The sequence below is a fragment of the Mytilus californianus genome, unplaced genomic scaffold (assembly GCF_021869535.1).
Source record: "Mytilus californianus isolate M0D057914Y unplaced genomic scaffold, xbMytCali1.0.p SCAF_7, whole genome shotgun sequence".
Lineage (NCBI taxonomy): Eukaryota > Metazoa > Mollusca > Bivalvia > Mytilida > Mytilidae > Mytilus > Mytilus californianus.
In genome coordinates, this window is record NW_026262723.1 from 116,042,297 (window position 1) to 116,056,664 (window position 14,368).

At 35.1% G+C, this 14,368-nt stretch overlaps 1 protein-coding gene across 10 annotated transcripts in view; it reads right to left on the bottom strand.

Moving 5' to 3' along the window:
* Positions 1-309: 309 nt before the first annotated feature.
* The window catches only part of LOC127707539 (acidic mammalian chitinase-like), a 40,981-nt gene continuing 26,922 nt past the window's right edge, over positions 310-14,368 (bottom strand). For 8 of the 10 annotated variants that reach the window (XM_052212125.1, XM_052212124.1, XM_052212131.1 and 5 more), the window contains 4 exons: positions 6,459-6,644; positions 6,052-6,174; positions 5,002-5,332; positions 310-1,934 (listed from right to left, as the gene is read on the bottom strand). In XM_052212125.1, the coding sequence (XP_052068085.1) occupies positions 1,279-1,934; positions 5,002-5,332; positions 6,052-6,174; positions 6,459-6,644 (1,296 nt within the window). In that variant the 3' untranslated portion in view covers positions 310-1,278. Of the gene's footprint in view, positions 1,935-4,466; positions 4,483-5,001; positions 5,333-6,051; positions 6,175-6,458; positions 6,645-14,368 lie in introns of all 10 variants that reach the window. The other 2 variants (XM_052212127.1, XM_052212126.1) reach the window with 2 other exon arrangements.

Consider the following 14,368-nt stretch of genomic DNA (forward strand, 5'->3'; position numbering starts at 1 on the left):
CTAGCACAAATACTGTTCCAACATAGTAATGAGGAAGAACGTCTGTAATTGGTTTTATGTTTACAATCACGATGTGTCGGTATCTTTACTCACTAGCGACATGTTTTCGCAGTTTTAGATTTAAAGATACCAGTATAGTCGTATGTAATTTAACCGATTGTGACCTATTCCCAATAGAGACATTTTTACTAAGTCTGAACATGCATAGAAGAGACGTCTATTCTCGCTCCCTTTAAGGTTCATGTGATTCCCGCAGTTTTTGTTATTATCATGATTAGAGCGCGTAAGGCGATTTATGTTAATTAACTGTTTTATGGAAAATATTTAATGCAATAGTTTGATATGTAACAAGTAGAACTAATAAACATAACTTTAATATAATGTAACAATTAGGAAAATATCTAATATCATTCTGGAAACATTTCAATATTTGTTACGACTTTTAAAACAATTCTTATATATGAAAGTCTAAAGAAAACAACCAGTAAACTTTATACGGAAATGTCTATTATCATTATCTCAGATGTTGAAAACCATTTCTGTAAAGGAAGGTGTTCACAAATGTGTTCAGCAAATAGTTTTAGTACTTTATTGTAAAAATCCACGGGTTAGTTGATTATTTATTTCAGAATTTTCTAGGGGATTACAATCATTTTTTTAGCCATAAATTTATTGTGAACGAATGCTTCTCCTTTTGTAAAGCACACATCAGATAGACTTCTTTGTATAATGTACATATGTTAAATGATAAAGGTGTTAACATCGATGAAACGTAAAAAACAATAATACAAAGCTAAAAAAACCAATTAATTAAATTAATTTAAAAATATGCAAAACGATAACACAGTATTAGATGTAGGGCAATATTTCACTGCGCACAATATTTTCATGAAATAACCTTCATAAGGTACATTTACATTAGAAATGCATTTCGAAAAGTAACAACAAAAATATTAAAATAGATAATTAGAATAAGTATAATAGAAGGTGTGCGAGTTTACAACCGAAATCGAACTGACGTAAACATTACAACATTAGTTAAAGCAACATTACATGGTATTATGCACTTAGCATTTACATATGAAATGTATAATCTAAATCATAACAATTCTGCGGTTTGTCAGTGTATTAGGTCGACATCAAGAGATAGTCTGATCAGTGTTTGGAGAAATTTTCGGTTTGAATTACAATAAAAAAAATAGACAACATAATTATAAATATAGTACCAGTCACAGTGTTATACATTAATGTGTTATTGATTTGGTGTGTATACTGTCACTAAACATTGGTGGAGGTACCTAGCTTTCCTGACTGTGATATGACTGCGTTATAATTCGGCGATTCAACCGCATGGAAGTTACTGCGGTTATTTGTCCTTTGATCAAAGCCGTAATCTTCACTTTCTAATGAAGGGTTTTCATGTAAAGTAATATGTTGTCTTTGGAAGTCCTCGGATCCATCGATAGCACTAATTTGTCTTATGTTATGTTGTAGAAGAACGTCAGGTGATGAAGCACTATGATTCACCGGATTCGAGTGAGGTGGTGGAAATCTTGGCGGAGGTGTATTTGGCGGAGGTTTGTTAAAAGCATCGAAACGACTAACATTTCCATGCCCATGGTTAACACTGGGAAGAAAATTCGGTTGTTCGGGCCGATTAACATACACTGGTCCTACATCTTTTTTAAATCCTGCATTCTCTATATGCATATTAACTGTTTGAATGCTTGATGGCGAAATGCTTGAAAAATCTGATTTCTTCTTTTCTGGTGATTTATTAGCGCGTATTATATACCATGGGTTTATTTCATAACCTTTGATTTTAAGGATATATAACACTAAAACTATAATGATAATTAAAGCTATGGCCAGTAAAAGTCCAAGAACAGCTCCTACTGTTGATCCGTCATTATTTGAACAATCGCCTTGTAATCCTACAAAAATTACAAAAATGGTGAAGATGTAACATAAAACTATGCAAAATAATGAAGCACATTTTGAGAGATGCACGCTTAGGCTAATTGATTTAACATTTGGGTGTAAAAGAACATATGTTGGGTCGACATTTGGGTGTAAAAGAACATATGTTGGGTCGACATTTGGGTGTAAAAGAACATATGTTGGGTCGACATTTGGGTGTAAAAGAACATATGTTGGGTCGACATTTGGGTGTAAAAGAACATTTGTTGGGTCGACATTTGGCCAAAATATTAAAGTATACATGTACAGGTTAACTACAAGTAAAATATCTACATTTTCATTATAAATTATTAATTAAGAAATAATTCATGGAAGCCATACATTTGTTGGACATTTACACATGGCCTGGGCCGTGATATTCGAATTTTTTCCCGAGCGTTAGCGAGGGATACAATTAACGAATATCACGGCCCAGGCAATGTGTATATGTCCAACAAATCTATTGCTTCCATGAATTATTTCGATTCTAATAGGACAAATACGGCAATTTAAAAACTGGATCGAAGGTAAGATTGCCGTGGGTATGGCTGTTCTAATTTACCCCCTGTAAGATAAAAGCTACAAATTTCAAATAAATGTAAGTCTTGCATGAATTATTTCTTAAATAACCAATAACAAAAATGTGTTCAATCCGTATAATTCTTAACCCAAACATTTGTTTTCGTTGGCTACTATTTGAAAAGTCGTAACTAAGGAGAGAGCCGCCATGTTGACTTCCTGAAATCCACAAATGTGCGAATAACGCAATAGAATAGAATAGAATTGAAACAACACCTACCTTAAAACTCCATTTTAATATTTTGATATTATCCGAACTTAGGGCGTATACGTAACGGAAAACCTTCAGCTTGAGAGTTTTCATTCGTATGACGTCATATTATGACATGACGTTAATGCACCAAGATCATTCATGAAATTTCGCGGGATTTTATTTTATTTTGATTTTATACATTTTTTAAGCTCTTGAGCATTACTTCTTTTTGTTATGCATTATAATAGGAATAACGGTTCTGTAGTTTCTTTTTCAATTTCAATTTGATTGAAAGAAATCAACATAGTGTTTGCAAACAGGTTACGATACCAACTTCCAAGCAAGGGTGTTAAACGTAGGACTTCGGGAAAGTCCGGAGAGCCGACAACCTTGCTTCGGAAGTTGGTTACGATACATGTGGATTTACGTGGGCGGTAAATAGTAACAGCTAGCCATCAATATGCACATCTCTGAGTCTGCGCTAGGTATAGATATATCGAGAATTTTATCACGCTGTTATTTACAAAGCGAAAGAATTAAGCACGTCATATTAGAATATTCGATATTTAATAAATTACATTCTGTTTATAACACGTTCTTGTTTTATATACTTTTTTTAAAAACTTTAAACGTGCAGGTATAAAACACCAAATTCAAGATATAAAAATGTTGGTTCGGAAAAGTTAAGTTTGTAAGTTTGGTTGTTAGAAAGAATTTAATTAACAGAAATATAAACAAAACTCCAAGTTTTTGTATCTAAAAAAATATATCATTGCCACACTTATGATTAAGCCCAAATGTCATGCGCTCCTCATTTTGTGCTAAATGCAGTATACACATAACACATATATCTATACAAATTTAACTCAGCATTTAACTCCAGTCTAAATAAGGGAAATCACTAATTCATTCACTGGAGTAACAACACCTGTAGTAGTACTATAGATTTACGAAACAGAAAATACATTTTCAAGAAGATTACAGTAATCAAAATATAATCTGAAAGAAATATACAAAAATACATAAAGAAAAACTATTGCCAAAACTGTCTTTACCTTTCAAACTTTAAACACAATTTCCCACCCTACCAAAAGCATTGAGTTGCTGTGTACGACGTTAAACACTCAAACGTTTACTTGGAGACATCAATTGATGAGAAGTTGATAATGAACAAAATAGTTTGCTTCTTCAAATTATCATAAATGAAAATTTTTTTTCAGTTGGAGGAGACTCGGAGAAAGAGAAAATTTGATTTCTGCTCTTAAGGCATATTTCTACCCAAAACGCATTGTGAAAAAATGTTTTAATATTCCGATAATTTTATTATCACATGTTCAGGGGGAAAGTTTGAGAGCTGTTTTCTCAAGGTTGTTTTCCAGTGAACGCCACATCTTTAAAAAAATCTTAACACAATATTTTCGAATACCGAAATTGAACGAAAATTGGGTCTGCTGTGAAGTGGCTGCGAACTAGACAATTCAAAACATATACAATCATTACAGACATGAAACAAACATGTATGCAAAGCACTATCTTCCATAGATACTGCATCACCATTCTGTATATATATATATATATCCTTTTCCCTCATTCAACACTTGCTTTTTTGCCATATTTGGTACTGATAGATCAAATACCAAAATATTCAGCATGGCTGCAATTTTGTTCCGAATCAAGTTTACAATAATTGGGTAACTTAAATGTTAGTTTGTAAATAATATCAATATTTATTTACCACTTGCTGCTAATTTCTGGAATGAAATTCGTAACTGTATGTATAATTTCAATGAGATTCCTATTTTTATCCCTTTTTCCAGAATCACCTAACAAACTAAGTGAGCCAAATTTTGATGTTAAAATAATCCATATAACCTCCAATAAAAAACTTTATCGTCAATTTCGACAATTAATTATATCATTTTCTCTATATTTCATAAAAGATATACTCGGCAATTAACGATTGTTGTTTATTTCATAACTTTGTTTAATTAATATTTTCAAATGAGTTCCCATTTCGCCTTAGAACAAATGCAATCATGCCTTATTACTTTTCAAAACTTTTACCTTACAGTTAGGGCGAAATGGAAATATGCCGTTTTCAGTGTTTTGTGTTGAATTCTTGTATTGTATTCTGGCAATTATTTACAAAGTTGCTATGGAGATAATAAGTGCAAATAATTGACACTAGATTATCCTTGCAATATAGTTATTTTTATTCTTCTTACTTTGATTTAAATGTAATTGTAACGTTCTTTAAATTTTCATTTTACCTGACACAATAGGGCCTATAACTTCAGATCTTGGTGTTGTAGAATCGGTGAATGTAGCCTGGTTTCCTCTTTTTGGAGCATTATTATTGCTAACACTGTTAGAAGTTAAACGTGAGGTACCTGTAGATATCGATCCTTTTCCTGGAGCATTCGTTGGTCCAGGTCCTGGAGCATTCGTTGTTCCAAACGTTGGAATAGGAGCACCATTAAAAACATTCTTCATAGTCATCATTAAAGGGTTTTTGCCTTGCCCACATAATCCATGGAAATCGTCAAGATCTAATGCCCATGTCATACCTCCGCCTAAACCATTGTCTATTATGTATTTTGTCTGTAAAGTAAAGATATTTCAAAACGTCATTACAGGTATGTTTGTTACGGTATACGTTTCATTACTATATGATTATGAAATTATTCGAATATTCATCTGCTATCAAAGACAATAATACAACAATGTCGGGTAAAAATGACAAACGGATGAGAATAGTCTTTAGCGACACAAAGTAATGTCGGGTTCATGTGCTTTTTCTTTGAGGACGAGAGGTTTTTAATGATTAAACCGTGACTAGCCGGCATATCTTTTAATGGGGAACTTGGTCATTTGCAATCAGGAGGTCAAGATGTGACATGGTCAATTTTTACATCCGGTGTCACATTACTTTGGTAGTAAATCTACAACCATGAATGATAGTTAGGCGCCCGCTAAAATGTTTAACCCCGCCACAATCAGTATACATGTGCCTGTTACACGTCAAGAGCCTGTAATTCAGTGATTGCCATTTGTTGCTGTTTATCGTTTTTTAGCATCGATAAAAAGATGAGGGACGATATATTCTACTCTATACAAGGTTCATCATGCAATTAAGGATTAGTTATTAAACAGAAATGTAATGCAAACAATGCCAATACTCAATATCATGTATCTAAGCGCATGCGCAATTTTCATGAATAAATTCTGTTAGTTTGTATGACAAAAAAGTTCTTTGTATATGGATTATGAGTTACCTGATACTCCACAATTTTACGTCTAATTTGTCCAAATAGCCTTACCTTTATCTCAATACTTCTAGCATTATCGTAACCAACCCATTGGTCACCATGGTAGGCATATGGAACTTGTTGATCATCCAACCAACCTTCCGTCCAGCTCTTATTTCTTATGTTAGAACATATCTGTCACAATAAGAATTTTGATTATTGTTAACAGTATTGATCATTAATATAAAGTAAAACAAAAATAATATCGTTATCTAAAAAGTCATTCAAAAGTAAAAAGGTAGTCGAAGTTTTCCATTAAGTAAACATGTTATCTACGTCCATAATCTTAGTATTGCTATTCTCAAAATGTTTTGATATGAGAAACTAGGGACAAAATAAGATTTCATCATTAGAAACATAAGTTTAAAATTTCAAAACAATTCTTCCATATTAATGACTTAATCTTGTTTTAAGAATACCTCATAATATGATAAGAATCCATTTTCTTTTGTGTATCTTCCTGCTGTACCCTGTCCCATGGTAGGAGCACCTAGTCCTGTCTCTGCCGTGTTACGTAATCTATAAGACCTTCCATAAAATGCCATACCCAGTATGAGTTTTTGTTTAGGTGTCCCTCCATTCAACCACATCTTAATGGCAAAATCCTTTAAAAAGAAATATTAATATGTTATAAATACTGCTTGCGAATTGTCACTAGCAATATTTTACTTCAACAAGCTTTACATTATTAAACGTAATTTAAAGGTTAAGTACAAAATTAAAATGACATCAAATTAAACTGCCTGATACAAAAGCTTTATTTTGGATATAAAGCGGCCTTACATAGAAATCTTGAAGATAATATACCTATTGTTGTCTTTAACAAAATTGGATGAAAAATCATCTTCAATGATAAAAACTCGACTCGACTCCTGTCTATGATTGTAGACTATGTTGTCCTCTAAATTCCTTTGATTATTTGTTTTGTTGGTGTGTTGTCTTATTCAAGTATACCACCATCTCAATTTCTATCATATTCATGACAAAAACAATCTTTTCTCAAATTTTATTAGGATAGTGAAGCTCGATATAAAAAAAATAATGAATATTAAAACACAGAATTAGTAATGAATGTTTTCATGACGGTGACTTTTTAAATTCAAAATCGTTATAACAACGTTACTATCAGTTTTGTTAGGAACGACTTTTTGTCATAATGGCCACTTTCATATTTCGGCAAAAAACGATTTACAATAACTTTTTTAATACTTTCATTTTCGTTTTGGTATCTTTCGAAAACTGAAATTACAATTCTTATCCCGAACAGTTGTCGTTTGCAACAGTCAATGGTAGAGAGCTACGATAGGAATACGCTGGATTTCCATATCGATTCGATTCAATAACGCCAATACCGTTAATATCGTCACTGAATCGTACATTCCACATATCGATATAGACTTTTAATGTTAAGTAAACGATTCGTTTTTCTGAATTAGTTTATTCTGTATTCATCTACTTCAATTTTCGAAATTAACGATATCAACTCGATAACGCCATTTTTAATTTTCCAACCGGAATTTGTCTCTAAACTGGTATACTCTATTCATTTGCTACATGTGTTGATATCAACGTTTAAAATATCTGTCATGATTTATTCTTTAAATTAGTTTACACTAGATTTTGATCTGCAACAATTATCGATACTGACTATATCGACACGTTTTTGACGATGTTGACTCAATATTGACGATATCGAATCGATATCAACATTTGAATTTTCCTCGTAACTTTTTCCAAAGTAGTATACTCTTTTCAGTTGCTTTACGTGTCAATATCGACGTTAAAATATCGGTCATGATTTGTCCTCTATATCAGTTTACAGCTACAGCTATCGACAACGTGATATGGCATAACTGTTTAAGATAATCATCGATAACCGAGCCGTCATAGTCGATATCAACATCTAGTATGTCCATGAATGAATAAACATTATTATCGATATCGATTCGATATCATCTTGTCGACATTGTTAAAGTCTTGGATATGTATGTGTAAACCTTAAAGGTAAAGCACTATTCATTATTCTGACAGACTGTCAGCAAGAAAACAGCTGTGACATGACATTACTTTTTACATGTAAAAAACTTATAAATACATTAATCATATTCGCTTGTATGATTGTCTAATGTGTTTTATATTTATTTTAAAATCGGTAGAAGCATAAAGATTTTTATGAAGTCAACAAAGATATAAGGTTTATGATTTATTACGCCGGACTCGCATTTCGTTATGATAAGAATTATCAAGGACTTTCGAATCAAAACCTTTGATAAGCCAAATTAATAACGGAGTATTACTGGTTGTTGAGTTGCATATTTACTTACAATATTGAAAATATTAATAGTATAGATTTTTGTATAACTGTAAAAATGTATTATGAAAGTATAAAAGGTGTGTTTATAGACTGAGTATATTGACTGGTTATTGTAGAAGGCTGTACGGTGACATATATTGTAGAAGACTGTACGGTGACATATATTGTAGAAGGCTGTACGGTGACATATGTTGTAGAAGGCTGTACGATGACATATATTGTAGAAGGCTGTACAGTGACATATATTGTAGAAGGCTGTACAGTGACATATATTGTAGAAGGCTGTACGGTGACATATATTGTAGAAGGTTGTACGGTGACATATATTGTAGAAGGCTGTACGGTGACATATATTGTAGAAGGCTGTACGATGACATATATTGTAGAAGGTTGTACGATGACATATATTGTAGAAGGCTGTACGATGACTTATATTGTAGAAGGTTGTACGGTGACATATATTGTAGAAGGTTGTACGGTGACATATATTGTAGAAGGCTGTACGGTGACATATATTGTAGAAGGTTGTACGGTGACATATATTGTAGAAGGCTGTACGATGACATATATTGTAGAAGGCTGTACGATGACATATATTGTAGAAGGTTGTACGATGACATATATTGTAGAAGGCTGTACGATGACTTATATTGTAGAAGGTTGTACGGTGACATATATTGTAGAAGGTTGTACGGTGACATATATTGTAGAAGGCTGTACGGTGACATATATTGTAGAAGGCTGTACGGTGACATATATTGTAGAAGGCTGTACGATGACATATATTGTAGAAGGTTGTACGGTGACATATATTGTAGAAGGTTGTACGGTGACATATATTGTAGAAGGCTGTACGGTGACATATATTGTAGAAGGTTGTACGGTGACATATATTGTAGAAGGCTGTACGATGACATATATTGTAGAAGGTTGTACGGTGACATATATTGTAGAAGGCTGTACGGTGACATATATTGTAGAAGGCTGTACGGTGACATGTATTGTAGAAGGTTGTACGGTGACATATATTGTAGAAGGCTGTACGGTGACATATATTGTAGAAGGCTGTACGGTGACATATATTGTAGAAGGTTGTACGGTGACATATATTGTAGAAGGCTGTACGGTGACATATATTGTAGAAGGCTGTACGGTGACATATATTGTAGAAGGTTGTACGGTGACATATATTGTAGAAGGCTGTACGGTGACATATGTTGTAGAAGGCTGTACGGTGACATATGTTGTAGAAGGCTGTACGGTGACATATCTTGTAGAAGGCTGTACGGTGACATATATTGTAGAAGGCTGTACGGTGACATATATTGTAGAAGGCTGTACGGTGACATATATTGTAGAAGGTTGTACGATGACTTATATTGTAGAAGGTTGTACGGTGACATATATTGTAGAAGGCTGTACGGTGACATATATTGTAGAAGGCTGTACGGTGACATATATTGTAGAAGGCTGTACGGTGACATATATTGTAGAAGGCTGTACAGTGACATATGTTGTAGAAGGCTGTACAGTGACATATGTTGTAGAAGGCTGTACGGTGACATATGTTGTAGAAGGCTGTACGGTGACATATCTTGTAGAAGGCTGTACGGTGACATATATTGTAGAAGGCTGTACGGTGACATATATTGTAGAAGGCTGTACGGTGACATATATTGTAGAAGGCTGTACGGTGACATATATTGTAGAAGGTTGTACGGTGACATATATTGTAGAAGGCTGTACGGTGACATATATTGTAGAAGGCTGTACGGTGACATATGTTGTAGAAGGCTGTACGGTGACATATATAGTAGAAGGCTGTACGGTGAAGGCTGTACGGTGACATATGTTGTAGAAGGCTGTACGGTGACATATATTGTAGAAGGCTGTACGGTGACATATATTGTAGAAGGCTGTACGGTGACATATATAGTAGAAGGCTGTACGGTGACATATATTGTAGAAGGCTGTACGGTGACATATGTTGTAGAAGGCTGTACGGTGACATATGTTGTAGAAGGCTGTACGGTGACATATATTGTAGAAGGCTGTACGGTGACATATGTTGTAGAAGGTTGTACGGTGACATATATTGTAGAAGGCTGTACGGTGACATATATTGTAGAAGGCTGTACGGTGACATACATTGTAGAAAGATGTACGGTGACATGTATTGTAGAAGGCTGTACGGTGACATATATTGTAGAAGTCTGTACGGTGACATATATTGTAGAAAGATATTGTAGAAGGTTGTACGGTGACATATATTGTAGAAGGTTGTACGGTGACATGTATTGTAGAAGGCTGTACGGTGACATATATTGTAGAAGATTGTACGGTGACATATATTGTAGAAGGCTGTACGGTGACATATATTGTAGAAGGCTGTACGGTGACATATATTGTAGAAGGCTGTACGGTGACATATATTGTAGAAGGCTGTACGGTGACATGTATTGTCGAAGGTTGTACGATGACTTATACGGTGACATATATTGTAGAAGGCTGTACGGTGACATATATTGTAGAAGGTTGTACGGTGACATATATTGTAGAAGGTTGTACGGTGACATATATTGTAGAAGGTTGTACGGTGACATATATTGTAGAAGGTTGTACGGTGACATATATTGTAGAAGATTGTAAAGTGACATATATTGTAGAAGGCTGTACGGTGACATATATTGTAGAATGCTGTACGGTGACATGTATTGTAGAAGGCTGTACGGTGACATATATTGAAGAAGGTTGTACGATGACATATAACATATCGACTTTGGTTATTGTAGAAGGCTGAACGATGACTTATATTGTAGAAGGTTGTACGGTGACATATATTGTAGAAGGCTGTACGGTGACTTATATTGTAGAAGGCTGTACGGTGACATATATTGTAGAAGGCTGTACGGTGACATATATTGTAGAAGGCTGTACGGTGACATATATTGTAGAAGGCTGTACGATGACTTATATTGTAGAAGGCTGTACGATGACATATATTGTAGAAGGTTGTAAGGTGACATATATTGTAGAAGGTTGTACGGTGACATATATTGTAGAAGGCTGTACGGTGACATATATTGTAGAAGGCTGTACGATGACATATATTGTAGAAGGTTGTACAGTCACATATATTGTAGAAGGCTGTACGGTGACATATATTGTAGAAGGCTGTACGGTGACATGTATTGTAGAAGGCTGTACGGTGACATATATTGTAGCAGGTTGTACGGTGACTTATATTGTAGAAGGCTGTACGGTGACATATATTGTAGCAGGTTGTACGGTGACTTATATTGTAGAAGGCTGTACGGTGACATATATTGTAGCAGGTTGTACGGTGACATGTATTGTAGAAGGCTGTACGGTGACATATATTGTATTTGTAGAAGGTCGTACGGTGACATATATTGTATTTGTAGAAGGCTGTACAGTGACATATATTGTAGGAGGCTGTACGGTGACTTATATTGTAGAAGGCTGTACGGTGACATATATTGTAGAAGGCTGAACGGTGACATATATTGTAGAAGGTTGTACGGTGACATATATTGTAGAAGGCTGTACAGTGACATATATTGTAGAAGGCTGAACGGTGACATATATTGTAGAAGGCTGTACGGTGACATATATTGTAGAAGGTTGTACGGTGACATATATTGTAGAAGGTTGTACGGTGACATATATTGTAGAAGGCTGTACAGTGACATATATTGTAGAAGGCTGTACGGTGACATATATTGTAGAAGGTTGTACGGTGACATATATTGTAGAAGGTTGTACGGTGACATATATTGTAGAAGGCTGTACGGTGACATGTATTGTAGAAGGCTGTACGATGACATATATTGTAGAAGGCTGTACAGTGACATATATTGTAGAAGGTTGTACGGTGACATATATTGTAGAAGGCTGTACGGTGACATATATTGTAGAAGGTTGTACGGTGACATATATTGTAGAAGGCTGTACGGTGACATATATTGTAGAAGGTTGTACGGTGACATATATTGTAGAAGGCTGAACGGTGACATATATAGTAGAAGGCTGTACGGTGACATGTATTGTAGAAGGCTGTACGGTGACATATATTGTAGCAGGTTGTACGATGACTTATATTGTAGAAGGCTGTACAGTGACATATATTGTAGCAGGTTGTACGATGACTTATATTGTAGAAGGCTGTACGGTGACATATATTGTAGAAGGCTGGTTGTACGGTGACATATATTGTAGAAGGCTGTACGGTGACATATATTGTAGAAGGTTGTACGGTGACTTATATTGTAGAAGGCTGTACGGTGACATATATAGTAGAAGGCTGTACGATGACATATATTGTAGAAGGCTGTACGGTGACATATATAGTAGAAGGCTGTACGGTGACATATATTGTAGAAGGCTGTACGGTGACATATATTGTAGAAGGCTGTACGGTGACATATATTGTAGAAGGCTGTACGGTGACATATATTGTAGAAGGCTGTACGGTGACATATATTGTAGAAGGCTGTACGGTGACATATATTGTAGAAGGCTGTACGGTGACATATATTGTAGAAGGCTGTACGGTGACATATATTGTAGAAGGTTGTAAGGTGACATATATTGTAGAAGGCTGTACGGTGACATATATTGTAGAAGGTTGTACGGTGACTTATATTGTAGAAGGCTGTACGGTGACATATATTGTAGAAGGCTGTACGGTGACATATATTGTAGAAGGTTGTAAGGTGACATATATTGTAGAAGGCTGTACGGTGACATATATTGTAGAAGGTTGTACGGTGACTTATATTGTAGAAGGCTGTACGGTGACATATATTGTAGAAGGCTGTACGGTGACATATATAGTAGAAGGCTGTACGGTGACATATATTGTAGAAGGCTGTACGGTGACATATATTGTAGAAGGCTGTACGGTGACATATATTGTAGAAGGCTGTACGGTGACATATATTGTAGAAGGCTGTACGGTGACATATATTGTAGAAGGCTGTACGGTGACATATATTGTAGAAGGCTGTACGGTGACATATATTGTAGAAGGCTGTACGGTGACATATATTGTAGAAGGTTGTAAGGTGACATATATTGTAGAAGGCTGTACGGTGACATATATTGTAGAAGGTTGTACGGTGACTTATATTGTAGAAGGCTGTACGGTGACATATATTGTAGAAGGTTGTACGGTGACATATATTGTAGAAGGCTGTACAGTGACATATATTGTAGAAGGCTGAACGGTGACATATATTGTAGAAGGTTGTACGGTGACTTATATTGTAGAAGGCTGTACGGTGACATATATAGTAGAAGGCTGTACGATGACATATATTGTAGAAGGCTGTACGGTGACATATATAGTAGAAGGCTGTACGGTGACATATATTGTAGAAGGCTGTACGGTGACATATATTGTAGAAGGCTGTACGGTGACATATATTGTAGAAGGCTGTACGGTGACATATATTGTAGAAGGCTGTACGGTGACATATATTGTAGAAGGCTGTACGGTGACATATATTGTAGAAGGCTGTACGGTGACATATATTGTAGAAGGCTGTACGGTGACATATATTGTAGAAGGTTGTAAGGTGACATATATTGTAGAAGGCTGTACGGTGACATATATTGTAGAAGGTTGTACGGTGACTTATATTGTAGAAGGCTGTACGGTGACATATATTGTAGAAGGCTGTACGGTGACATATATTGTAGAAGGTTGTAAGGTGACATATATTGTAGAAGGCTGTACGGTGACATATATTGTAGAAGGTTGTACGGTGACTTATATTGTAGAAGGCTGTACGGTGACATATATTGTAGAAGGCTGTACGGTGACATATATAGTAGAAGGCTGTACGGTGACATATATTGTAGAAGGCTGTACGGTGACATATATTGTAGAAGGCTGTACGGTGACATATATTGTAGAAGGCTGTACGGTGACATATATTGTAGAAGGCTGTACGGTGACATATATTGTAGAAGGCTGTACGGTGACATATA